Source organism: Xiphophorus maculatus, chromosome 20 (genome assembly GCF_002775205.1).
Source record: "Xiphophorus maculatus strain JP 163 A chromosome 20, X_maculatus-5.0-male, whole genome shotgun sequence".
Taxonomy (NCBI): domain Eukaryota; kingdom Metazoa; phylum Chordata; class Actinopteri; order Cyprinodontiformes; family Poeciliidae; genus Xiphophorus; species Xiphophorus maculatus.
This window is the reverse complement of record NC_036462.1, coordinates 4,850,326-4,877,648: the sequence shown is the minus strand read 5'-3', so window position 1 is coordinate 4,877,648 and position 27,323 is coordinate 4,850,326. Positions and strand designations below refer to the sequence as shown.

General features: G+C 40.6%; 1 protein-coding gene across 1 annotated transcript; it reads left to right on the top strand.

Annotated features, from left to right (window-relative positions):
- On the top strand, positions 1-27,323 carry mmp24 (matrix metallopeptidase 24). The gene is made up of 10 exons (XM_023325470.1): positions 1-2,025; positions 11,881-12,029; positions 12,618-12,734; positions 16,209-16,308; positions 16,447-16,651; positions 19,948-20,109; positions 21,262-21,476; positions 24,014-24,152; positions 24,947-25,213; positions 26,784-27,323. Exons 1-10 carry the CDS (start codon positions 1,879-1,881, stop codon positions 27,140-27,142), a joined length of 1,860 nt encoding a protein of 619 aa, XP_023181238.1. The 5' UTR covers positions 1-1,878; the 3' UTR covers positions 27,143-27,323.

Here is a 27,323-nt window from a genome sequence, read left to right as displayed (position 1 = left end):
TAAAATATTTTTTTGTACTTCAGTTATTTCACTGTCACTTTATTAGCCGAAATTGTTAGATTGTAGACCAGTAAAAACAGGAAGTGGTCATGGCGATCCGGTGAATTAAAAAATAAAACCACACCTGACCTCAGTCCCCCTACATTTCCACTGAGCTTCAAATCATTTCACCAAAGAGTCTCTTTAACCCGTATTTTGTATCACCATTACTGGTTTATAAAAAAAACTACAATAAATAAAACAACAATGTTTAGCCTGGTGGCCCGCCAGGCTTAAAATACACAAATCAGCTGGAAAACCAACAGCAATCATCACCTGGAGGAGGAATAAAACTCAATCAGAGCAACTACCCTATCCTGTGACTTAGTTTCTGTCTTTTAATGATGTTTTTCTGCAGGTTTGACCTGTAAAGTTCAGTAACGTGATAAATCCCTCAGAACCTGAACCGTTTGGACCTTTTTCTGGAGGATGACTTCCTGTGGGCTAAAGAGCAGAGCGGCCACTGAGGCAGGAAATGAAGCTAATGACAGAGCGGTGGACCCGTCTCTGACCGATAATTAAATCTGTGTTTCAGACGTGTCTAATGGATCCACCGCTCACGTCACTGCAGGCCGTTTCCCGTCACCTGCCTCGTCCACGACAGCTTCAATTACGGAGGAGAGACGGCTGCTGCTAATGGATCCGTCCCAGATGTCCACTGATTGACCAGAAGGGACAGAAAGGGGCAAAAGAAATGTCAAAAAGCTGCCGCCAGCAGAGATATGAGAGACAAACTGGAGCAACTGGAATTTCTGTTACAAAGACCCGGTTCAGAACTGGTTCACTAAGGTGAATGTTCTGTCTGAACGATTCTCCTGTCTGAGTCAGCAGCCAATTAGGCAAAATAAAACAATAAAATCTCCGTGTTAAGACAGCTGACGTCCAGAGAGTCATTCAGGAATCAGTTCAAAACAAGGAACCTGTTCAAACAAGGAACCTGTTCAAAACAAGGAATCTGTTCAAATCAATGAATCTGTTCAAACTCACAAATCAGTGCAGAGAATTGAATCTGTTTGGTGTCCGGAACCTTTTCAGATTCAGGAATTTGTTCAGTCTGGCTTCTGTTCAGTCAGGAATCTGTTCAGTCAGGAATCTGTTCAGTCAGGAATCGGTTCAGTCTGGAATCTGTTCAGTCAGGAATCTGTTCAGTCAGGAATCGGTTCAGTCTGGAATCTGTTCAGTCAGGAATCGGTTCAGTCCGGAATCTGTTCAGTCAGGAATCGGTTCAGTCAGGAATCGGTTCAGTCAGGAATCGGTTCAGTTCGGAATCGGTTCAGTCTGGAATCTGTTCAGTCAGGAATCGGTTCAGTCCGGAATCTGTTCAGTCAGGAATCTGTTCAATGGGGGGAAACGAGCAGAAAACTTGAACTGAAACTGAAAAACTCCATCAGAAATCACAAAGACCTCCGGATCCAGAAACGTTGAAACTATCAGGAAATTCTGAATCTTAATAAATTTAAACTCCTGATCAGCCAATCTGGGTGAAATGACTCTCCCAGCCTCTGCAGCGCCCCCTCTGCTGATGATGCGCTCCTGCAACAACATCCATCACCTTCCTCCTCCTCCTCCTCCTCCTCCTCCTCCTCCTCCTCACTGGTACCCAGAGCGACAAACCTCAGTGCATCAGTGTTTGATTGTAGCCCGAGTCGTGCAGCTGTTCCGCTGCTCCTGAACTGGTGAACCGAACCAAGCCGAACCGAACCGGGAGGAACCGGGCCAACGCACCGGGATGGACCCCGAGCTGGAGCCGCGTTTCCTGCTGTGAGGAGCGGAGCAGGAGCCTGGAAAGCCCCGGAGGAAAGCGGAGGAGGTGGCGGGGGGGATCCGGGAGACAGAGCCATGGCGACTGGCGGCGGCGGAGGCGGCGGCGGGGCGGCGCGCAGGCGGAGAGCCGGGATCCCCGGGTTCTGCTGGAAGACCTGCTGCTTCCCGCTCCTGCTCTGCGTGGTGTCGGTGTGCGGGGAGGAGAAGACCTTCATAGTGGAGGTAAGAGGAGGTTTTATGAAAGCAGAGAATAACATCAGGAACTGAACCGATCCGGAGTCAGAACCGGTTCAGCGCTTTGTTTTCTGACGTTCAGCGTCAGTAACAAACTAGCAGCTTAATTGCTCATTAAGCCTGATTGTTTCCGCCTGTTTGGCAGCTTCAATAAGTCCTTCAGATCCTCTGCTCCCCCTCCCCCGCCTGCTGCTGCTGCTTCTCTACATTCAGACACATGTTGACCAGAAACAGGCAGGTTAAAGTGAGGCTCCAGTCCAAATATAGCCTCTCCTCCATAATTCATGGATCTGCTCTGAGTCGGGGTGAATGGGGGAAACTGGTGGAGATGCTGGTGATCTGATTCGGTGCTGCTGCTGCTGCTGCTTTCCTGTTTTGTTGCTGGAGATGCTTTGATTGAAACAAAGAGAGCGCCCTTGGCAGCGCAGAGTGGAACAAAGGAGGAGATGTTTTCTCCACAGCAGTCTGAGACCAGAGGAGGCAGACAGACTCAGCTCCACCGTGAAAACATCACAAAGTTAGAGAAGCAGCAAACTGTAGAGGGAAAAACTCCTGAGGGATGCTGGAGCAGAAAATCCAAGTCCATCCAGTGTGTGTGTGTGTGTGTGTGTGTGTGTGTGTGTGTGTGTGTGTGTGTGTGTGTGTGTGTGTGTGTCATAAGGGTCTCATCTGGACAGGAGAGTGACCCCAGTTACATGGAGGAAATTGAATAGAGACTCTGCTCTCCAGTGGGTCAGATTCAGAGACTGTTTTCACTGCTGTGGTCTGGTTGACTCGGTTCAAAACCGCAACATTTGTTCCATTTTCAGCTGCTGTGGTTCAGTTTCTCACTGATCGTTGAGTCAAACGACACAATTAAATAACCCCCCCCCCCCTCACCTGTGGGAGCGCTGCACCAAGAAACGCTGAAGGAAACAACTTAAGAACCTGCAAGAAGACCCTGAGCGCAACTTCCTTCACCAAAGGGAGACAAAAATGTCGCGTCAGATTGAGTGGTGCACCGATTTATCAGTGGAGATTTTCTTAATTTAAGGAATTGATGACCAGTTGATACGTAAATGTGAAGCCGATCTTTTCTCCGATCTTATTTACTTCGGCAAACGTCTTCTGCTCTCCCATTAGAGAGGTTGACCAACAGACTCACCCACCAGGTCATGTCGGCACTTTTGCAGTCATCAATAGTCACGTCACTGTTACCAGCTCAGCTACTTTCTTGCTATATTTAGCAACATTTCAGACAAAAAAATGTGAAGCGGCAGGTCAGGCTTTTTAAAGATCAGTAATTGGCGATCTGGAAACCAACCTTCAATCAGATACCACTGACTGGCATTTTAAAACTCATGGCTTTGTGTCTGGTTTTCAGCTCTTTAACTCACTCAATCATATTTTCATTGTTTGTTATTCTGTTTGCACAACCTTTCCAAATATTCCTCTCTGGGTTTTGTTAGTCATACTCCTACGTTCTGCAGTGGAGGCTGTTAATAATCAGAACAATCATAATATAGATCTATTTAAACCAGATGCTGAGTTTTTAATGATTTCCATTTTTCATGGACATCAGACCTTCCTGTCCTAATTGTAGCCTCTTTCTGAGAACGGTGAGGTTTTAAAAGTGAAAAGGAAGGAAGCCGGAGTACCTGGAGAGAATCCACCATGCACAGGGAGAACATGCAGAAAGACCAGGAATCAAACCAGGACCTTCTTGCTGCAATGCAACAGTTAAACCAACTGCACCACTATGCAGCCCAATCTAGTTTAATATTTACTGTATATTAATTTATTATTGCTTAGCTTGACTTTACTCCATTTGTCTTAACTTTTTTAGCTTATGTTAGTTTATCTTTGCTCAATTTAACTGAGTTTAGTTTACTTGGTTACTTGCACTAATTTAGCTTAGCTTAGATTGTTATTTTAGCTTAATTTATTTGAACCTTATTTATTTTAGCTCAGTTTAGATCAGATTTACTGAGCTTAGCTTAGTTTAGCTAAGTTTGCAGTAGCTTCACGTAATTTAAGGCTTAGCGTAGCTTCATTTGGGGTATCTTAGCTAAGATTAGCTTTTTTTGTTTATCTTAGGCCTGTCTGGTCTTAGTTTAGCTTCTCTTCTCTTAGCTTAGCACAGTACCTGCAGGTTCCTAGAGGATTTTATTAATAACTGCTGCAAGGCTAACATGCTGCAGGAAACATCCTGTCCTGTTTCTGTGAGGGTGACGTGGCAGCAGAAAACGATGCCTAACTGCAGATTTCTGCTCCATAATGGAGGTAATGGGCTGAAAGTGTGTCTGCGCCCTACGAGCCGGTGTCGGGCGGGTTTCCTCCCTCCCAGGAGGGGAGACTTCTGGGAAAGAGGATGGTTGTAAACACAGCATTAGAGCTGAGGATGGGTTGGAAGTGGGCTGCTGCTGCTGCTGAATGGGTTGGTGTGAATTCACGGCCGTTTCCAGTCAGCGCTGTCCTGATTAGTCATTGTTGGAGATAAATACACACATTTGTAACGTTTTCAGATTGACAGCCTTGTTGTCTTCATCACGCCCACACTCGCTTCGCTTCGCTTTGCTCGGTGAAGCCGCAGCTGGAACTAACAGGAGCTGTCACTGCGGGTTTGAAGACGGTTTTGTTCTGTCTGAAACCAGCCAAACCCGGACCGAGGAGACGGTCGCTATGGAAACACGAGTAAGCATCTGTAGAGCCATTAAAACGTCACATCCGATGTTTTCAACTAACGCGTTGGACATGTCAGGAGAAAAAGAAACGATTGTAAAGATAAAAACATTGAGCAACAATTCAGTTCACAGCAGCAGTTTGTGTAGCGGCTTTTATATTCCATTCACCCTTATGGGAAGGAAGCTATCGTCCTAGCTAAATATTTGCAGCTAAATATTTAGCTATAAGTTAAACATTTAGCTAGCAACCTAAATATTTAGTTAGCAAGTTAAATATTTGCCTAGCTTACTAAATATTTAGGTCTGAGCTAAATGCTTAGTTTGGAAAATAAATATTTCATTTCAAAATTAAATGTTGAGTTAAACAAATAATTAACATTTAGTTTCGTTATTTACATTAACAAAATTTTCATCAACGAGATTTTGATTTGCAACACCTCAGTCTTAGCTTGCAGATAAAAGCTATGTTAGCTAAGCTAATGTTGCTAGTTCGGCAGTAAATATCACTGATATTTTTCTATGTATTACACAGAGGTGGGTAGAGTACTCAAACATTGTAACTGAGTAATAGTTGTAATGTACTTATCTTGTTTATCAGTTAGGTAGGAACGAGGTGAGAGCTAGTTTGAAGTTTGTGGCTTGTATATTGTTGACATAGCAACTGCCTACCAAGATGGCTGTCAGTTTAAGACACATCGTTCTCATGTGTCCTAACATGAGAACGATGTGTTGATCCGAAAAGGAAATCAAATGTTGAGGTAAATGTTAATCCGAACTCTTCAAAGAGTTATTGTAGATGGTGATGACTGTTGGCAGGAAAGATTTCCTGTAGCAGTCTGTATTACAGCGAATCTGAAGAAGCCTCTGACTGAAGACAGTGTTTTTCCAAGTGGATGGTCAGAGTTGTCGATAGTTTTCTTGATTTTATGTAATATATTGGTTCCACAGAAAAGAACCAGCCTTCATTACCAGGTTGTTGAGCCTTTTTAGGCTCTAGAACAGCTAGCTAGGTCCTTTCTTCACCGCTAGCGCTAGCTAGCTCGCGTTTACAACCCGGAGAAGGAGAGGAGTGATGATGGCTGCTCTCAGACTCGTTGAGTCTGAGAGCAGCCATCGCATGTTAGATTCCTGCATTTGATTTTGGGCTGAAATTATAATTTTATTCTTCACAGAACCTCAAATTAGACCCAAACACACACACACACACACACACACACACACACACACACACACACACACACTCACACTGTTCTGACGTGCCGTCAAAACACACAGATACATTACTAGCAGCAGATACTCTGCAGACAATCTTCAACCGTTATCAATTAATTAGATTTCTGCAGACGCGATCAGTGAGTTCTTCATCCTGAAACTGCAGAGTCGCGGTCAGAGAAGGAAGCTTGATGATTCAGGAGGAATCCTGAAGGACAGCAGGACACAAAGAGGACAGGAGGACAAAACAGGACAGCAGGACAAAAACAGGACAGGAGGACAAAAACAGGACAACAGGACAAAAACAGGACAGGAGGACAAAAACAGGACAACAGGACAAAAAGAGGACATGAAGACAAAACAGGGCAGCAGAACAACAACAGGACAGCAGGACAACAACAGGACAGGAGGACAAAAACAGGACAGCAGAACAAAAACAGGACAGCAGGACAACAACAGGACAGGAGGACAAAAACAGGACAGCAGGACAACAACAGGACAGGAGGACAAAAACAGGACAACAGGACAAAAAGAGGACAAAAACAGGACAGCAGGACAAAAAGAGGACATGAGGACAAAAACAGGACAGCAGGACAAAAACAGGACATGAGGACAAAAACAGGACAACAGGACAAAAAGAGGACATGAGGACAAAAACAGGACAGCAGGACAAAAACAGGACAGGAGGACAAAAACAGGACAACAGGACAAAAAGAGGACATGAAGACAAAACAGGGCAGCAGAACAACAACAGGACAGCAGGACAACAACAGGACAGGAGGACAAAAACAGGACAGCAGAACAAAAACAGGACAGCAGGACAACAACAGGACAGGAGGACAAAAACAGGACAGCAGGACAACAACAGGACAGGAGGACAAAAACAGGACAACAGGACAAAAAGAGGACAAAAACAGGACAGCAGGACAAAAAGAGGACATGAGGACAAAAACAGGACAGCAGGACAAAAACAGGACATGAGGACAAAAACAGGACATGAAGACAAAACAGGGCAGCAGAACAACAACAGGACAGCAGAACAAAAACAGGACAGCAGGACAACAACAGGACAGGAGGACAAAAACAGGACAAAAAGAGGACAACAACAGGACAGCAGAACAAAAACAGGACAGCAGGACAACAACAGGACATGAGGACAAAAACAGGACAGCAGGACAAAAACAGGACAGCAGGACAAAAAGAGGACATGAGGACAAAAACAGGACAGCAGGACAAAAACAGGTTTCAGGACAAACTCTTTAACAACTCGGAATGAAAATGTCACTTTTCAAAAAGTCACTCTTGTAAACGTCAGAAACATTAGCGCTAACATGCTAACTACAAACAAAATAGAGAAAACTGCTAAGTTTCACATCAGAACTGGATCAGGAAGAGTCTGCTGAACCCAGCGGGGCAGAGAACCACAAACTGAACTGAAGTTAGAGAATTATTTAGATTATTCAGGCCAAATAAGTGGGTGTTCATTTTTCAAAGTGATAGTTTCATCTTGTTTTTCATACACTTATAAAAAATCACAATTCCAAACTAAATATTTGATTCACAAGCTATACCGTATATCCAGCCAACTAGACATTTAGCTTGTGAATTAAATATTTAGTTCCAAAGTTAACATTTAATTTCCAAACTAAATATTTATTTTCCAAATTAAATATTAAGCCTGCTAGCTTGTTACACCCTATCTAAATATTTAGGTTGTAACTAAATATTTTCACCACGTTATTCAAACATTTATATTAAAAAATCAACTTAAATATTTAGTTAGGAGCTAAATATTTAGCTTTCTAACATAATATTTTTAAGGTTTTCCCGTTACTGTAAAGCACATTATTTTTATTCTGTTTTTAAATATTTTATTTTCTATTTTTGTGTGAATTTACTTGCTTTGATTGTGCGACAATAAAGAACTTCTATTTCTAAAAACAAACAGTAAAATATCTGTTGTCCTATTTTATTTTTTTGACGGATATTATATGTTTTACATATAGCAAAAAACATTTAATAAAAATAAGACGTTTTTGCTCATAATACAAATGTTTCAAGCGTGTTTGCAGGAAATGTGTTCATATTTTGCATTAGTTTAATTAGTTTTAGCTTTAAATGACTGTAGTTCGCATTAATCTGAACTGGGCCACTGAAAGGTGGTTTTGTGGTGGATCCACCAGAGGAAAGGTTTTAATGCGGCGCCGCTGCATGTGCAGCAGATGACATTTATCTCCGCGGCGGCGCGGAGCGGAGTGCAGATCTGAGCACAGCTCTAATTATAAACGTACGGCAGGCGGAGGAGCAGCGAGCTCCTGAGAGCAGCGCAGGAGGATTAGGTCCGATCGGAGAAACCATTTCTCACCAACACGGACATTTAATTATGAAGCTGCTGTAGATCCTCCGGCTGTTTGTCTGAGGATCTGCTCACATCTTTATTCAAACTACTAATTAAAACAGAAAAATACAAAACAAACATTTTTCTGTTGTTGGGATCAGCAGCAGGATGTGGTGAGATCTAACTTCCTGTTCACAGAGAAGCCAAAATAAAGAACCATCACGGGAACGATTGATGCTGGCCATTGGTCCCAGTGAGTCCAATTTAGACTTCACTGGATGTTGAACTGGTTTAAATCGTCTGACAGGAATAATCTGAAGATGTTCTGATGCAAACCTGAGGTTGTTTTGAATCTTTCATGAGGTGGTGGCTCTAACGCTGGTTCTTATTCATGTTGCTGCTCTGATGTACTGATTTATGGCAGTTTAAAGGAAATATCTCAGAAACAACTGGATATGGATCATGAAGACGTTCAGATATTCCTGATCGGTTCTGGAGGAAACTGCGGATCCTGATTTCTCTACAGCTGAGCTGAGGATGAGGCCCAGATGATCCACTGAAGTTTCGTCTCCATTTCACTTTAAAAACAGTCTGAGAAACTCTGGTTCATTCCTGCTGCACTTTATTTAATCATTTATTAATTTAAATCAGATTCAAACACTTCATTCTGCCAAACTTTAAGGTTGGGATTAATTTAGTTTAATTTTGTTAATCCCATATTATTTGAGTTTTATTTATCCTATTTTATTAATTTTTCAAACTATCTTGACCTAATTTAACATTTGCTTAGTGTACATTAATTTATTATTGCTTAGTTTAGCTTGACTTTGCTTTGTTTACCTTAGCTTTAGGTTTCCTTTGGTGACTTGCCCTAACTTAGCTTAGTTATTATTATTATTATAGTTTATAGCTTATTTGAACCTTATTTGTTTTGTCTTAGTTTAGATAAGATTTTCTGATCTAAGTTTAGTTTAGCGTTGCATATATCTGATCTTAGATTAGCATAATTGAACTTGTCTGATTTTAGCTTATCTGAATGTATAGATATAGTAAATCTTATCAATATTATTTATGGTCTGGTGTGTCGGTCCAAAACAGCACAGCAACCAGATGTCAGCCAGCTATGCTCCTTATTAAAGCCATGCAATAAAGACAAGTCATATGATCTGGTTTGACAAAATGTAATGTTTGTTCTCACATGTATGATGTTTTTATGACCTTTTATTTTTGTGTTTTTATGATGTAAAGCATGTTGACTCCCTCGTTGCTGAAATAAACAAATAAACTGATTGATTAAGAGGAGGAAGACACACCAGAGCTCCTGCTCTGTAATTTGCTCCTCGGTTCTGTTTCTGTCTGGTTCTGAAGGGATTCTGTGTCTCTGATTAATAAAGTGGGCAAACTGTTTGCCATAAAGGCCTCAGAGAGCAGGTTCTGGAGCTTTTTATTGAGACACTGAGCTGGTTGTGTCCTCCGTGACCCGGCCCATCTGACTGAGAGAACTCTGCTTCATCCAGACTGATTAATCGGATCTCGTCTGATCCCTGGAAGACAAAGTGCAGACGTCCTGGCAGGAAGAGTCGTCGGCGGTCCGAGGATCTGCCCTGGGGGGGAATCCTGGGCCGCAGGCCGGCGCGCTGCGCTGCAGCAGATCGGCTCCATTAATCAGCCGCCGCTCGGCTTCACCGGCTGTTTTCTGTCCTGATTGCTGCGATCGGATCGGGTTTTCCAGCTCGTCGCTCTGCTCTCCTGCTGCAACATTCAGAAACAGAAAATCATTTCTCATATTTTAAGACCTGGTCTCATCCAGAACCCGGCCTGTCACGATAAATGTTGCTGGACGATAAATTGCCCCAGAAGTGATGGCGATAAACGAAAATGTTGATGTTTTGAGACCATTTTTAGTAACATAATGGTAATGGCACATAACACATCCTCACAGATCAATACACTTTAAATCCTAATGAACATTTAACACTGGAACTGGAAGACATTTTTAATGTCCAAAATAAAAAGAACAACAGAAACAACAAATAAAATGAATTATGAAGTATCAAAAAGATTTAGATGAGACCAAAACATCAGACTGAAAACTTTTATCATCCAGTTTTTGGTAGAAAGAGAAATCCAATAAATTATGCAAATGGAAATGACTAAACTTGCTTTAATTTGTCATGCAGTTCAGACGCATCTTTATCGTTCAAAATGCAGAGGCTTTCAAAGCTATCAAATGTGTTTTAATTCCACATCTGGAAGTGAAATAGATCCGGTTTTTTGTAGTTTTTTGGTGAAAATATGAGAATCTTCTGTTAAAAAGTGGTATTTGTGTCACATTCAGCTGCTGTTAGATCCGTTAGATTAAAGTCATTTGGGTTTTTTCTCAGTTTTTTGTGGGTTTATGCAGGTCAGAGACATAAATGTGATTAAAGCAAAGTTTAAAATCTGTTCATTAAAGTTCGTTTGCTGCTGCGCTAATGTGAGCCACAGATTTATTTCATCTGTGCGCCGCTGAATGTTTTCTTTCATTAAACGTTCCTATAAACATGATTATAGCAGCAGAGATGCTGAAGATAAAAAAACTGAAGAAACATTAATAACAAGAGTTTCATCTTGTTATTAATGATAAGATATCATCTTGAAATCAATGATAAAACATATGACAATGTTGACATTTTGTCTCAATACTGGATTATGTAGAAATACTAAAATTACTACAAAATTTAAGTAAAATATTTGGATGTTTTCTCTCTTTGCAGTTTTTATTCATACAGATCATTTATTTTATTTTTAGTTGCAGGATGTTTACATCTATATTTGTAGAGTTACGACCCCATCATAAACTTTTTCTGCTTAATAATCTGTTTAAAGTAAAACTCTGTTAGGGTTTTTTTTAGCTGTGATAATAAACGTCTGGCTCGCCTCGTGTTGCTCGGTGCTGGAAACCTGAGGATGTTACTGGTTGGAAGTGACTTTTAAAGAGAAAGAAACCAGGAAGATGCTCCATAACTTGAGCTATCTGTGGATTTAGGATCAATTAGTGGATCCATGAGAATCAGATTTTCTTTGACTCAGAAGGAAAAACTCCTCAGTCGGTTTCTGATCCGAGTTTCTGCAGCAGGTAGAAGATTTTATTGAGGTTTATGGAGATCATAAGAGATTAGTTTTTATGTTGTATAGTGACAGTTTCTCTTCAATTAGAAACATTTTAATAAGCCTGCTTGTTTCTCTTCAGACCAGGAAAGTTTTAACTGCTTGTTCCTGTTTCACATTGTTTCTCAGCGATAGTTTCTCCGTCTGCATGGAGTCCATCGTTAAAGGGGCATTTTGTGTTTTCCAGGCACATAGTGACGTTTTTTAGTACAATCAAGTACAAATGTTACCTTCACTTGTTATAAAAAAATATTTAAAAAAAGCTGTGTATATCAAATATGAATTTGAAATTTGACTTTGTATTTAACACCGTTTGTGCCTCTGTCTCTTTAACAAACATGGTTCTGTCCATCATGGTCCAACTTGTCTTCTTGCTGGACGTCCATTCACAACTCTGCAGATTGATGGATTTCTGATGGTTCGTAGTTGACCTTTGAACCCTTCCCTGACATTTCCTCTCCTTCCTGTCGTGTCTCCCAGACGTGGCTGAAGAACTACGGCTACCTGCTGCCTCATGACGTCAGGACGTCGGACCTGCGGCAGGAGAAGGCCATGCAGTCCGCCGTGGCGGCCATGCAGCGTTTCTACGGGATACCGGTGACGGGAGTCCTGGATGAAACGACCATAGAGTGAGTCACGCTGCGTTTCCATGACAAATGGGATCAAATCTTTGTCTATACGCCGCTAATGTCGAAAAAACACAGTTTCGCAATTACATTCTTTCCATTAAATAAGAAATTAGATAAAAATGATGTGTGAATAAGATAATTTATTAAAAATCATGGCAGAGACGGATGTAAACATGAAATATATCATAATTCAGCCAATCGGACGAGACATCCACTGTGATGCTGAGAGGGCTCTGGTGGAGCCAGCTGCACATTGTGCAAAAAAAAAAACCTACAAATCACGAAGAAGGTGACAGGAAGTTGTCTTCTTTGTGGTTTCCGCCAGTAGTAACATGCAGTTGTTGGTCATGTGATTCATGTGACGCCTGAACAAGTACCTTATTTCTGCTCAAAAAACTTTTTATAGAAAAACTTGTTGTTTTTTTTTAAATTGCCATGTTTCCATTAAGTTAATTCATTTTTGTCATTTCAGTTTGCATTTCCAGGAAGTGCAGCTCCTGATTGTTGCTGAATCAGATTTTATTGAAATCTTCTGTCCTGTCATCATGTCCCGTCCTGCTCTGAGCCAAAGCTGTGCCTTGTGTCCAGGTGGATGCGGCGGCCTCGCTGCGGCGTTCCCGACCATCCTCACACCAGCCGGCGCCAGAGGAACAAACGCTACGCGCTGACGGGGCAGAAATGGAGGGAGAAGAGGATCACCTACAGGTAACGCAATAAACAATTCATCAATTTATCAATTCATCCCATAATCATTTAAAAAATGTAAAAACTGGATGACAAAAGTCTTCAGTCTGGTGCTTTGGTCTCACCTAAACATTTTATTGAAGAACAATTTTGTTTACAGAGACGTCATAATTCATTTTAATTGTTGTTTTATTTATTTAAAATGTCTTCCAGCTCCAGTCTGAAATGTTCATTAGAATTTAAGAGAATGTTTTAATCTGCCGTTACCATTTTATTACTTCCAAATGATCTCAAAACATTATCGTTTATCGCAATTTATCATCCAGCAAAATTTGTTATTGTGACAATAACAATAACAATTTATTATTGTTATTGTGCTGTTAGCCAAAGTGTCCCACGGTACCCTGAACGCACCATTCTCTCTGCCTGCTGGCTCTCTTCAGAGGTGTAAAAACGTCCCTAAAGCAGATTAGGAAACTCCCAGGAGACACTGAACACATCCCGCTCCTCCAGAACCAACATGGCTCCACCAAACTTTATTAGAATACCCAACATCTAACCAAAAAGAATCTGTGTTTTCCTGCAGCCTCTCCTTCTTGTTTTTGTGACTTCAACAGCATCAACTGGTGAATAAAGCGACTGATGAGTTAAATCCTCAGTGGAGAGGCAGTCTGCTGGGGAACGAAGCCCGGCCCAGTGGGACCGGGACCGGCCTTTTAGGCAGAACCGACACCCATTAATACTCCCATCCTTTCTGAAAGCCCACAAGGCTCAGAGCCAGAGACGGCTTATGTTAAATAATCATACAGCAGCAAACGCAGAAAGGAAACTATTAAGACAGATGAATTAATCATTTACTGCTAGTGCTACGTTTCAAAAGGAAATAATAATAATAGTGGTGGTGGGACTTGATTAAGGACTTTAATCAAGTTAATTGCAGCATCTGTAATTGATCAAAAAACAAAATAAGTAACATTTCAGTTAAACAAGCCTTTCTGCTGCTAAATGATTGAATAAATAGCTATATGAGCATAAGAAATGTATTTTTACTTTTTTATTTTGCATTGTGTATATGTTTTTGCATCATGAGGACATTTATTTTGGAGGTTTGTGGGTAGGAACCGATATCAGGGATGTTGGTTCCAGTGCACCTGAGAGAGACGCGCCTTCTGGTGAAGCATGTGGAGGTTAGCACATGGCAGCAGAAAGTTAAGTTAAAATAGTTTAATGAATGCTGAAAAAATGCCTTTTTCTGGATAACTATTTGCTAAATTTGCTAATTCCTGCTAGCTAGTCTGAAGGAGCTGAATGCTGGAGGAACTGCGTTTTGAAGGCGGAGCTAGGTCCACCCAGGCGTTTTGAACAGCTGAATGGTTGCCATGGAGATTAAAGGATTTCCTAAACATGCATGAAAGAATCAAAGCAACATTCTAGGTCTGTTTTTGATGAGAGAATCAAATTTTCCATGACAAGCTCAAAAACTGTCAAGCTTGATACTGCCCCTTTAAATTTATTGTTGCCAAGGGGAAATCTCACTCAGATTTTTGTGAAACTAAAAATCTCCAAGGCAACATGATCTGATATTGGACCGCATCAATCCCACTCCGCCTCGCCCGCACCCTCCCACTCAGAGCTTAATGTAAATTACCACCTTCCCGCGGGACCCTGAACACATCCCGGCGGCGCTTCCCTCTCTGCATAGTCAGCTCCTGTTACTGGCTACTCTGGGCCTCCTCCTGTTTCACCTCTAGTCAGTCCAAACTGGCCTGCAGGATCTGATCATTTCAAATCCGATTGCTCGTCTTCTGAGGCGCCGAAGCCCGGTCTCTTTAAACGACGCTCCTTCTGAGGCGTTTGGTGACAGTTTGGAGGAGGCTGGCTGCATCAGATCGTTTAGCAAACTTGAAGTATTTATTCCCACCTGCTGAGTTTTGTTCCAGTTTCTCCTTCATCCTCCGACTCCCGTGGGAGTGTTTCGGTGCTTGTTCGCCCTGACGGAGCTGCAGCTGTGAGTTCAGCGACGTTCCTGTAAATCCTCTTCATGTTCTGGGAAGTCTCAGAGAGCAGAAAGCAAAACACACAAACGGAGACGAAACGACAGAAAACGTGGTTTCCAGTTGACGACAGAGGCCAAATGTATGGAGGACCAAAACTGACATGATTTAAAATAAAAGCAGAAATACATATAATTAGTTTTTCCTTTTCTTTATACATGCGTCTTCATCAAAAAAAAATTATATAGAAATGCAAACATATAAAAAGTTGAATGTCCATCCCAATGGACATCAAGAGTATATCAACCAACGTTGAATTATTTTGTGTCACCATGCAAAGAAAAAATGTATCTGTAGCATATTTGTGGTTTCACAAGTCATTTATTTTAATTCATTGTTTTGTTTTTATGTTTTTTATGATCATAAACACTGACGTTGTTGAACTGCTTGTAAAATAAAATGGTTTTTTTCTGTATTTTAGTACTGACGTGGAGTAAAAACGTATTTATTTTTTTGCTGCGTTGATAAAAATCAGGTCTGAAGGGGTTAATTAGATTTACGATGAACCGTGGTTCTGATTGTTTAATTTGGGTTTTCATCTAAAACATCAGAAATCTGCTGAGCCTCTTCGCCGGACCTTTTCCTGCAGCGTTTTCTTCTCCTCTTCCTTTCCCTGCCCTCCATCCCTCCATCCGTCTCCTTCTCCAGCCGTTTTCCGTTGAGTTTCTGCAGGTCTGCCGGTGAGACGAGCAATAAAAGCGAATAAAAATGGACGGCACGTTTCCTCTCCTGCAATTACTCTGTAACGACCTTTCTGCCTCGTTTATCTGCAGCTGCGCGTATCAGGCTGCACATTAACCGAGCTGCAGCTTCAGATGGAAACATCAGCAGATCAGAAAGAAATTATTCAACTCAAAAACACAGATTGGGATCATAATTGTACCGCCTGCACAGCGGCGGAGCCGAAGCGTTTATCTGTTCTGCAGACTTCTGGCCACACATTTCTTTTCTGTTTAAGAAAATGAAGCAAATTTTAAAACTAATCTGTTTAAACAAATTAGATGTTTGTAGTTTTGGGGGGAAATAAAAACAGACAAGTTTATCATTTTATTTTATCTTTTTTGTTTTAACTCTATTTTTCCTAAGTAGTTGCCAAACGTTTTTTTTTCACACATTGGTGGTGTTTTTTCTTTATTTTCTTAAGCATTCGTCGGTTTTACTATATTTGTCTGTCTGATACATTTTAATTTAATGTGATATTTTTATGTAATTTATTTTTATTTAAATGTAAATTTTTTTAACTTTTTAGTTTTATTTAAATGTTGAATTTAATGTAATTTTTGTTTCATTTGAAGTTTTCATTATAATTGTTTATGTTTTTTTATTTTGCCAACTAAACTTTGAGCTGTTCATTTCAGCTTCCTGTCCTCTGATTGGTCCGTTTACAGACTGCAGTGACTCCTGTCAGAAAAATACTAAAAATAATTTCTCTGCTCCCCAGAATATCAAACTACACCCCGAAGGTGGGGGAGAAGGACACGCACCGAGCGATCCGCCAAGCCTTCAACGTGTGGCAGGCTGTCACTCCGCTCTCCTTCCAGGTCAGAAACCAACCTGCTTCTCCTGATCTCCATTTTTTATTGTCATAAAAAACATTTCAAGACATTTAATTTCATAAGTGAAGCAACGTTCTGTGATTTCATACCGACGTCGAGTTTTCCTCCCTCTGATCCAATCAGGAGGTCCCAAACTCAGACGTGGAGAGCGACGGGAAAGACGCCGACATCATCATCTTCTTCGCCTCTGGTTTCCATGGCGACAGCTCTCCATTTGACGGCGAGGGGGGATTCCTGGCCCACGCCTACTTCCCGGGCGCCGGCATTGGAGGAGACACCCACTTCGACTCTGACGAGCCGTGGACTCTGGGAAACGCCAACCATGACGGTGAGAGCCGCCGCCCGGGGTCACAGAGGTCAAACCGGCCGTCAGAATCTAATATCTGCTTTTTAGTTGTTTATTTGAACTGTTTTACATCTGGGAGTCACTTAATGTTTAATTTAAATTAGTTTCTGGTTTATTTTACTTTTTTATTCTATTTTCATTCAAATGTTCAGTTTAATTTTTGTTTTGTTTTTATATTTTATTTATTTTAATTTAAATGCTTAATTTCTTTTTTGTTTTATCTTAATTCTTTATTAGTTTTTATTTAAATATTTCACGTAAACTACATTTTAATTTTATTTTAATTGTTTATTTACTTATTGAAACGGTATTGAACTGAAATGTTCACATTGGTTCTGATCAGTTTATTATTGGATCACCTGATTGATTTTCTTCCCTCTTAAATCCTGTGGAAGCAGCAAAATGTTTCGTTTTTCCACCGCGGTTGTGTCTTTTGGACATTTGAGGTTAAAATTTCATTATTTTTAAACCACTTCTTCCTGAGGTTTCTGGAAAACCTTCATGGAAACAAAGTTTATAGTTTAAGATGGCAGCAAACAAAATGCAACAAAGGTTTTGAAAATCAAAAACTTTCTCTGAGTTTCCTTCCTCCTGAACTGTTTGAGACACATTTAAATGTGTTTCTGCTTTCCCTAAAAGCTCTTCAACCTGCAATGCTCTGTCTGTCTCTATCACACACACACACACGCACACACACACACACACACACACACCTAGACACTCGTGCTTGGTGTAATTGAAAGATTAGCGAGCAAATAGAGCAGCGTGATTCATGCTATCCGCTTCAGAAGGACAAACGGGACACATTTTTCACTTTGGATTAAAACTTCATGTTCCCACCTGAGTCTGGTGACGATTCGTTATTAACCTGCAGGACAGAGCTGAGGGCAAAGCAACCCAGAGGAACCAGAACCGCTCTCTCCATGGAGGGAGAGTCATCCCTCCTTTGGTTTGTAGAAACAAATAGAAATTCATTAAGAGGTGCTTACTTTATGCAATCATAAACAAAGACGGTTTTAAATGTATTTATTTTTATTTTACTTATTTGGTAGATATAATGCACATTTATTGAAAGCCAGAATTAACCAAAAAACTATTTTTCATCTGTTGTCATTTGACAATGCTCAGTTTATCCTGCTAAAACAAAATAAAGGTTATATAAATAAGATTAAAATGATTTCACTACACAAATTGTGTCAATAGGTACAAAAATGAAATTAATACAAAACAAAATCAGGAAATTACAACACAATTATCATGGAAAATTAAAACTAAATCTCTTTCTGTCAATTTTTAGATTTGATGAGCATGTTCAAACATTCAGAAAATTACATGAAATCTTGTTTGATTCCATCAAATTAATGGATAGAAAATAATAAAATAAAAATGTTTATAAATTAAAAAATTATTAGGTTTGCTTCCTTTTTTTACTTGTTCATTAAAATACAACAGACTATTTACAAAATATGGAAATTAAATCTGTGCAAACAGCAGAGATATTATTCAAGATGAGGAAAACTGCGAATACCTTTTCATTTTGTTTGTTTAATCTCCATGGCAACCATTCAGCAGTGCAAAACACCTGGGTGGACTTAGCCCCGCCCACGAGGCGCAGCTCCTCCTTGAACAGGCAAACTAAGCCACGGCATTTTTATATTTGTTTATTGTGAATAAAATTATTATTAAATCTGGTTTGACAGTTTCAACAGAAATTATTTAAAAGATTCCACATTGTTAGTAAATGGCAAGTTTATTTTGTAAAACCACAATCTTCACTTTTAGATCACTGTGTTGCCGTAGTTACGACCTGATGCTTTGTTCTGATCATAAATGTAAATTGGCGCTATGTAAAAAAAACTGAATAGAATTGAAAGTAAAATGCAGGCTTCAGACAACAGGAAGTGATGCGTTCAAAGGTCTGAGCAGAGCAGAAAGTCGGAGTCCAGGGAGCTGAAGGAGGCTGTAATCTTCAAACGCATCAAGAAGAGCAGAAAATGATGGGCTGTATTTAGGTTCAGGCAGAGTCGAACCAATTAGAGAGCTCATGAAGTGTTTGAGTCTCAGCTCCTCCATCAGACGGCTGGAAGTTATTAATTATCTGACAGCAGCTCAGAGTCCAGATTATCTAATCCCACATGGGTTCAGAACGGGCCGGGCCTCCGTTCTCCTTCAGAACCAGCTGGACAAGAAGGAAAGAGGCTTCAGATGGAAAATTATCCACCTCTTTGCTGTAGTAATTCACACATCAGGATAAAATGCAGCATTTTCTCAGATGCAAAAACCTACAGTGATGCGTACAGCATGCAGGAGAAGGAGGATTAATGCAACATCAGCAATTATATATGATCCATATTTTAAAAATAAAACATTATGGGATATTTCTGGGTGTTTTTGGGAGGAAAGTCACGGCTCAACAATCATTAACTGTTTCCTGCTTTATGTGAAATGTGTCAAGTAGTGGGCGGAGCTTAAACCTGTTAATTAACAGAGATTAGTTTCTCTGTTCAGATCAGAATATTTTTTATTGATGTTTCTCTAATTGAAGAATAATGTCTAAAGTAGAAAAAGGTCAAGTAAGTTTATACTTCTGGTTATGGAAATATGTATCAAGGTGTTTGAATGTGAATATGTCTGAAATAAACTAATAAGTTTAGCTAAACTAGATGTGGCGTCATTTCTAAACCTACAAAGTAAAAAATTAACAGAAATAATTTGGTTTATTTAGCCTGTCATAAGATAAAAACAATAAGGTTTCATTTTTTAATGTCATATTTCACCATGTTATTCAATCATTTATGAAAGTAACAGTTTTAAACTAAATATTTAATTAACAATGGAAATAGCTCCAATTTAGCTCTGAGCTACAATAGTAAGTAATAGTAAGTTAGCTCATTGCACAGATTATTATTATTATTATTATTATTATTATTATTATTATTATTATTATTATTATTATTATTATTTATTATTATTATTAGTGGAAAACGCGTTAAACTGCCTGTTCAGAGCGCTAACCGCTGCTCAGCAGGATTCCTACAACAAGTATAAAGATATTTCTCTTCTTCAGATCCAACATGTTTGCTGCTTCATGAGATCTGAATAATTTATTCTCTCACAGATTATATATTTAAAGACGCAGTGTGTTCGTTTGGGACTGGTATTACTTTGAAGAGGAGAGTGATAGAACCAGATTTTACTGTAAATTTAACACACCAGCTGCAGATCAGTGGTTCATTGTGTTGGATCCATCTTTGATTTTCTGCCGTCTTTCTGTCCAGGTAATGACTTGTTCCTGGTGGCGGTGCATGAACTAGGCCATGCTTTGGGTTTGGAGCACTCCAACGACCCCAGTGCCATCATGGCTCCCTTCTACCAGTACATGGACACGCACAACTTCAAGCTGCCAATGGATGACCTGCAGGGCATTCAGAAGATCTACGGTGAGGAAACACAACACAAGTAGAGAAATATTTAACTGGCAGGATGAAGCAGGACTCTTTGAGGTGTTCGTGAACACAACATTTCACTCTGAATCTAAAAGCAAAAACATGCAAAAGTCAAAACAGCAAACTGTTTGTGTGAATTATTAATGCCGGAGCCCAGAGAGCAGCTGAATTATGGAGAATATTCAGCAGTCGGGCTTCGTTTGAAGGATGAAAACGGATCGGAACCAGCGGCTTCTGCCTGGAAAACGTGTTAATGCCAGAAACACAAAGATGGCTGCCGTCTTCATCAGCTCTGACTCTGACTTCTGTCCGCAAATGAAGAATAATCGCCATGGCGCTGGTGGAAATGTGGTGAAAGATGTATTTATTAGACATAAAGAGAAGGAACAGAAAGCGTCTGTAGGGTCACATTTCCTCTTATTCACTTTAATGATCAGAGCCTGAAAAAAATCCTGATTATCACCTTAAAGGTCATGATGCACGGCTGACATTTCAGGGAAATATTGACAGGAAGCGCGAGATCAGCAGCATCTTTTCTCTGCAGCTCAGTGTTCGGTGCAGATACCTGACTGAGTTCCTCAGGTTGTTTGGCGTTTCCACCTTTCAGAGAAAAAACACGGCCGGGTTTTTTATTCCTCTGTGAAGCTGCAGGAGTCAAAGAGCCGTTTGTAGATCAGACAGACATTATTTAGGCCATAAACGGCGTTCAGATAATCTGAACAAAGACGTTTCTGCTCAGCACAACCACACAGAAAAAAGAGAGGAAATACATAGACTGAAGGCTGAAACATTAAAGGAACAGATAGAAAATATGGAAGATGACAAAAATACAACATACAGAACCCACAGAGAACGTTAAAACAATATCTGATGCTAAAGGGTTATTAGAAAAACAAAACTGATGAAAAACCTGAAAAAAGAAAAGAATAAACACAACATGATGGATGGATGGATGGATGGATGGATGGATGGATGGATGGATGGATGGATGGATGGATGGATGGATGGATGGATGGATGGATGGATGGATGGATGGATGGATGGATGGATGGATGGATGGATGGATGGTTGGTTGGATGTCTCTCTGTGACAGTAAAATAGCCCCTCTCCCTCGGTCCCTCTCTGTGTTTTTCCCGTCCCCCTCAGGGATCCCCACCCCCATGTTGGAACCCACCCGGCCGTTGCCCACGCTTCCCTCCCGACGGACTCACTCCACCTCGGAATGCCATCCGGACCGGGTCGCCCGGCCGGGTCGGCCGCCCGGCGACCGCCCCGCTCTGCCCGGCAACGGAAAACCCAACATCTGCGACGGGAACTTCAACACCGTGGCGTTCTTCAGAAAGGAACTGTTCGTTTTCAAGGTGAGCCGAACTGAGAACAGAACGGGCCGGACCGGTCCTGCTCCCGACCCAGAGAAATAATGATCCAGAACATTAATTAGCGGACTGAGTCACAGAGGCTGAGTCACAGGATGAGAAATGAAAGGTTAATTAGAGGGAGAGGTGGAGGAATGTGGACGCTGACATTTCCACTAATTACACAAAACTAATAAAACTGATCAAACTGATCTGTCAGGAGGGGCTGCATTGTGGGGGTGGGGGGCACAGAGGTCCTCGGTTTGAATCCCAGCCTCACGTCTTCCTGAAGGAGTTTACTTCAACATTTTGGGTCTGAGCCACAGAGAGGAGCTGCTGAGCTACAGCTCTGCTAGCTACAGATCTGCTAATTGTTGAGCTAACTGTACTAGCTGCTGAGGTGAAGCTCTGATAGCTTCTGAACTTTAATTTGCTAACTGCTAAGCTAAGTTATGCTAGCTGCTGAGCTGAAGCTCTGCTAGCTACTCAGCTAAAGATCTGCTAGCTTCATGAGCTAACTCTCTGCTAGCTGCTGATATGAAGCTCTGTTCGCTGCTGATGTGGTTGAAACTAAATGACCTACTTTTCATTTTCTCTGAAACATTGATGAGATCCTGTGTCTCACCATATGAGCAATGCAGCAGCTAGTTTACATCAAAACTACAGTTAAAGACTTTTATATTAAGTCAAGTCTAATGATTATTAATTTATTGTTTTTAATTTCTAAATATTTTTGAGTTCTCTTTGTCTTTCACTTGTCTGCATGTGAGGCAGAGAAATGAAGCTTCATGGTTAATCTATCCTGTTCTGACTTTTCATTCTTTCTTTTTAAAAGTAGGTCAGAATAGTGCAAGAGTAGTCAGGTGATCATTGTGTCAGAGAGAGACAGAAATATTCTTTCTAAGGAAACCCAGCAAAGCATCAAGTCATACACCTGCAACACTCCTCCTGGGCCAACAGGGGGCGACAGTGGAGAGGAAATCTTTGAGTTTTCCAGCCACATATTGACATTTTATAGCATAATCAAGTAACTATCTTACCTTCAGTTGTTATAAAAATGCTATATATCACATATGAAAGAAATTTCAATTCCAGACTTAATGCCTTGTAGTTGGGCCTCTGTTACTTTAAAAGCTCCGGCTCCTTCAGGAAGTCTTCCCAACATGGCTCCTCTATTAACCCTTTAACAATGTCTTTACCAGCATTGCACTGACAAGTAGCAGTAATGAACTCAGCAGTTCATTTGCTAATTGCTGCTGGCTAGTCTGAAGGAGCTGAGTGTGGGAGGAGCTGCGCCTCGAAGGTGGAGCTACGTCCACCCAGGCGTTTTAGCTGAATAGTTGCCATGGGATTTAAAGGATTTCTCAAACATGTACGAAAGAATCAAGGCGACACTCCAGGTTTGTTTTTGATAATATTATGTTTGAGCAGAGACACAAGAAGAAACAGAAGAACTGAACCAGGATTACTTTCTATGTTATTGGAACGTTAAAGTTAATAGCAGAACAAGACTGAAATAAACAGTCTGTTTAAATCTACAGATAAAGGCTGAAGCAACAGTGAGTAAACGTTCCCAATTATCGAGAAATTGCAGAAAATGCATTAATGCAGCAGATAAAGTGTTTAACTCTTAGTGACGGATGGAAGAATAAAAATCTATTCACATGTCTCTGATTTTTAAACTGAATTGTAGAAAAGGTCACAGACTGATCTAGATCTTCGTCTACCTTCAGGATCGCATGTCACTGAGAATATTCATCTCCTCTGGCAGCTCACCTGTCCACACCTGTCCTCTGTCTGTCAAATACAGGAAGAGACAGGCTGATGCTTCAGCGTGACTTTATTCAAGATAGGAACAGATTAAGGATGAATGTTACATCAGATGTTATAGGAAAACAGAAATGTGTTCTGATGCTCATCTGGTCACGAGTTTAGGTAAATTCATCCTCACAGGGAACAAAACTTAATTTATAACCTGATTTATTTATCTTCCAAAGCAAATTTGTGTTTGAGCATCCAGACATGTGCTAATACAATGCCAATCTGGGAAGGGTTCAAAGGTCATCTCCAACGTATCTGAAGTTTTCTGCTGAGAGAAAGATTATTTCTCAGGTGGAAAACATTTTAGCGTGTTAACAATTAGCATGTTAAACATGCTAACGTGGACGCTGCACCAAGAACCACTGAAGGAAACGACTCAAAAACCTCTGAAGACACCGAGTGCAACTTCCTTCTTCACCAGATGGAAACTAAATCAGATTTTAGGGATTGCAGGATTTCTTTTTCACCTCTGGCTAAAGTCCATGAGCCATTTCTCCTGGTAGCACTAGGCTACCGCATTTGTTTTGGTTGTATTTACCCAGAATGCCCTTCACTGTAGTCCACTTCTTTTTTATGAAGCGGTCTCCAGTCCGCTTGGTGTTCTCATATGCATTCAAACCAAACCAGAGTTCACGTCAACCGAACGCAGACCGTTTGTTTACTGATGCTGCTGCAGTTCAGGCTGGTGAATCAAGGCTGATGTTTCTGCTTGTTGTTTCCAGGATCGCTGGTTGTGGCGTCTGAGGAACAACAAGGTCCTGGAGGGTTATCCCATAGAGATCGACCAGTTCTGGAAGGGCCTGCCTCCTCGCATCGACGCTGCCTACGAGAGGTCCGACGGAAAGTTTGTCTTCTTCAAAGGTAGGAGAAATTAAACAGAAACCATGAGATCACTGACAAACATGTCTAGTGGCTCTAGTTGCTATGAATTCAGGACATAAAAAGAACCAGAAATGTAATGACTTTGATATCCAACACATTTCAAGTTTTTTAGTAACTCAATGTTCTTCTTTGTTGCTTAAATCAATGAATAATTCGGGATTTCCTTTGTCCCATTTTTCATATGTTTGTCTTTGGAGACAAATTTCTTGTTTCTAAATTTAGCTATTTTCTCTTTGGGGGATTTGCATGAGATGCCATCTCCCCCTCTACTGCTGTTGTCATCATTTAGTTTATAATTTAGTTGATAATTTCACTTATCACAAGACATTTTCCCCATGTTATCAATGCTAAAACCCACTTGTTTAGTTTCAGAACCATAATAAATGGAATATTGACCAACATATTCAACGTGTTGATGATTTTGATGATGGCACTCAATAAAATGTAATATTCGTTTCTGGTTTCTCAGTTGCATGATGTTTTTATGATGTTTTCTTTTTTTGTTTTTATGATGTAAAGCACTTTGAATTGCCTTGATTCTGATTCTGAAATGTGCTATGCAAATAAACTTATACATGAATATTAAGGAATTATTTACTTGAAATTTGTAAATTAGTTTTGTCATATTTCAAGTGAACTAAGATGTTTGCACTAGAAACTAGACCAAAAATACTTGGTAAGATTTTGTGTTTGAGTACAGACCTTAGACACAAACACTAAAAAATATCAATCAAGATAAAAAACGTTGATTTGCTCCTTTGTTTTTATTTCAGGTGATAAGTTCTGGGTGTTTAAGGAGGTGAAGGCCGAGCCGGGTTACCCTCAGAGCCTCATGGAGCTGGGCAGCTTCCTCCCCAAAGATGGCATCGATGCCGCCGTCCGCTGGGAGGTCGTCGGGAAAACCTACTTCTTCAAAGGAAACCAGTACTGGCGCTACAATGAGGAGAAGCGGACGGTGGACCCGGGATACCCGAAGCCCATCAGTGTGTGGGATGGAGTCCCCGACTCTCCCCAGGGAGCCTTCACCAGCAGGGAGGGATGTGAGTACCAGCATGATGTCGCTTTTCAATTTGTCTAAATCAGTAGAAATAAAAACCGTCAGCTCAGCCAGGATGAAGCGTTCAGCAGGACACAGTCCTGGTTCAGGTTCTGTAGCTGAACTAAACTCTGGCTTTACAGCCAGTTAAACTGAGGTGGTGTGAAGAACATCAAGCATCAGAAAAAATAGACCATCTCTGTAAGATTGCATCTGCAATCAAAGGTTCATGTATTTAGTTGTTGTTAGGATTGGGTCTGTGTTAGGTTCTGGTCCCTGTTGTCTTTTGGACCAAAATGTTGACAGCTTGAATAAATTCAAAGATCTGGAGCTGAAGTTTTTTTTTTATTTTGCTCTGTTACCTTTTAGATTAAATGCAAAATGATGTGTATTTTCTTTTAATAATTAAAAAGTTTACAGTTGGAAAACATTTTTTGTTATTTTTGGATATTCTGCCTCGTTAATCACAAACTGTGAATATTATTTGATTGAAGCTAGTATTTGAAGGTATTTTCAGTTGGGAAATGTCAAGATGTTGAAATCCTACATCATGTTTTAATGTACTTCAGAGTTTGTTTTAGTCATGTGAGAAGCGCTTCTCTACACCTGCAGGGAAACGGCTTCCTAAGAGCTCCTCAAATATCCTCACAGAAACTGTGAAACTCAGACAATAAAAAGACATTAAGCCTCAGATCATCTGAATATAGCAACATTTTCAAACTGAAGTGATTCAAACAGACAAGACAAGTTTATGTTCAGAAGATATTTGAGTTTTGGCTTATTATTACTTTAACTTGATTTATGTTCTCTCAGATGTTAAACCAATGCTGCTCCTCTTTATACCTCTGTTAGTCCGTCGGGTTAAAAAGTCGCATAGAGAGATGTTGGGACTTGGGGTCATAGTTCAGGAACACTTGAGCTTTTGAGATGCTAATCAGCTACTCCCAGTTGTAAAAACAATTCCTTGTTGCCTTGGTTATGAATTTTTGTTTTCACAAACGTGTAAAAGCAAAAATCCTCAACATCCAGGAGGGAATGATCATCGAACCAAAGAAATTAAGTCAAAGCAGGTTTATTTACATAGCACATTTTAGCAACTGGTCAGTTCAAAGCGCTTCACATGGTTAAAAACATAACACAAAAACAAATAAAAAAGAAACATTACATCGACGACATAAAGACGAAAGTTGTAATGCAGACCAGAGATAATGAGTGTTCTGGTTGTTAATCAAAGGCAGCTAGAGGTTTTTAACCTCGAGTCAGATGAACAAACTGTTCCCTCAAGGGCTACCCAATAACTTTCTGCAAAATTTAGTTAAAAAACAAAGGTTCCTTCATTGTCAGCTTGATCACATCCCCTGAAAATCTGTGGCTAAATGGTCCAGTTTTCACAATTTCCTGGCCTAAATCAGAGCAATGGCTGGCTGAACTGAAACAGACACATCAGATTTGTCCACGTTTACGTCTCAATAGCTTCAATAAATAAGACCAACCCCTGAATTTACCTTCTCTCCGTTTATGTCGTCCATCACCCTCTACCATCCGCACCATTATCCCACCCCCACCTTCCTCAGATCACACCTACTTCTACAGGGGGAAGGAGTACTGGAGGTTCGACAACCAGAAGCTGACGGTGGAGCCTGGATATCCAAAGTCCATTTTACAAGACTGGATGGGCTGCTACCAGTCCGAGATGGAGCGCTCCGGCAGCAACCGCGGAGACCGGCAGCTGCCACTTGACGACGTGGACGTCATCGTGACCATCAACGACGTCCCCACGACCGTCAACGCCATCGCCGTGGTGATACCATGCATCCTGTCGCTCTGCATCCTGGTGCTGATCTATACCATTTTCCAGTTTAAGAGCAAAGGAGCGCAGCAGAACACGATCATGCAGCATTATTACAAATACCCGGTTCAGGAGTGGGTATGACAAGGGACCAGAACCCCAAAGCTGTCGTTATTTTCAGCCAACAGAACTGGACCGACAGATTCTACTAGCTGGAGAGAGAAGATCTGAACTTTGAGACAAAGAGTTTAAAAGAAATGTTCATATTTGGGGATGTTAAAACCAAACAGGGTTGACAGTAAAATAAAGTCCAGAGTGATGTGGA

Excerpts from the sequence above, each read along its gene's own strand:
- mmp24 (XM_023325470.1), top strand. The coding sequence starts at position 1,879 with ATGGCGACTGGCGGCGGCGGAGGCGGCGGCGGGGCGGCGCGCAGGCGG. Across the intron at positions 2,026-11,880 it reads AGAAGACCTTCATAGTGGAG|ACGTGGCTGAAGAACTACGG; the intron begins GTAAGAGGAGGT and ends CGTGTCTCCCAG. Across the intron at positions 12,735-16,208 it reads GAGAAGAGGATCACCTACAG|AATATCAAACTACACCCCGA; the intron begins GTAACGCAATAA and ends TCTGCTCCCCAG.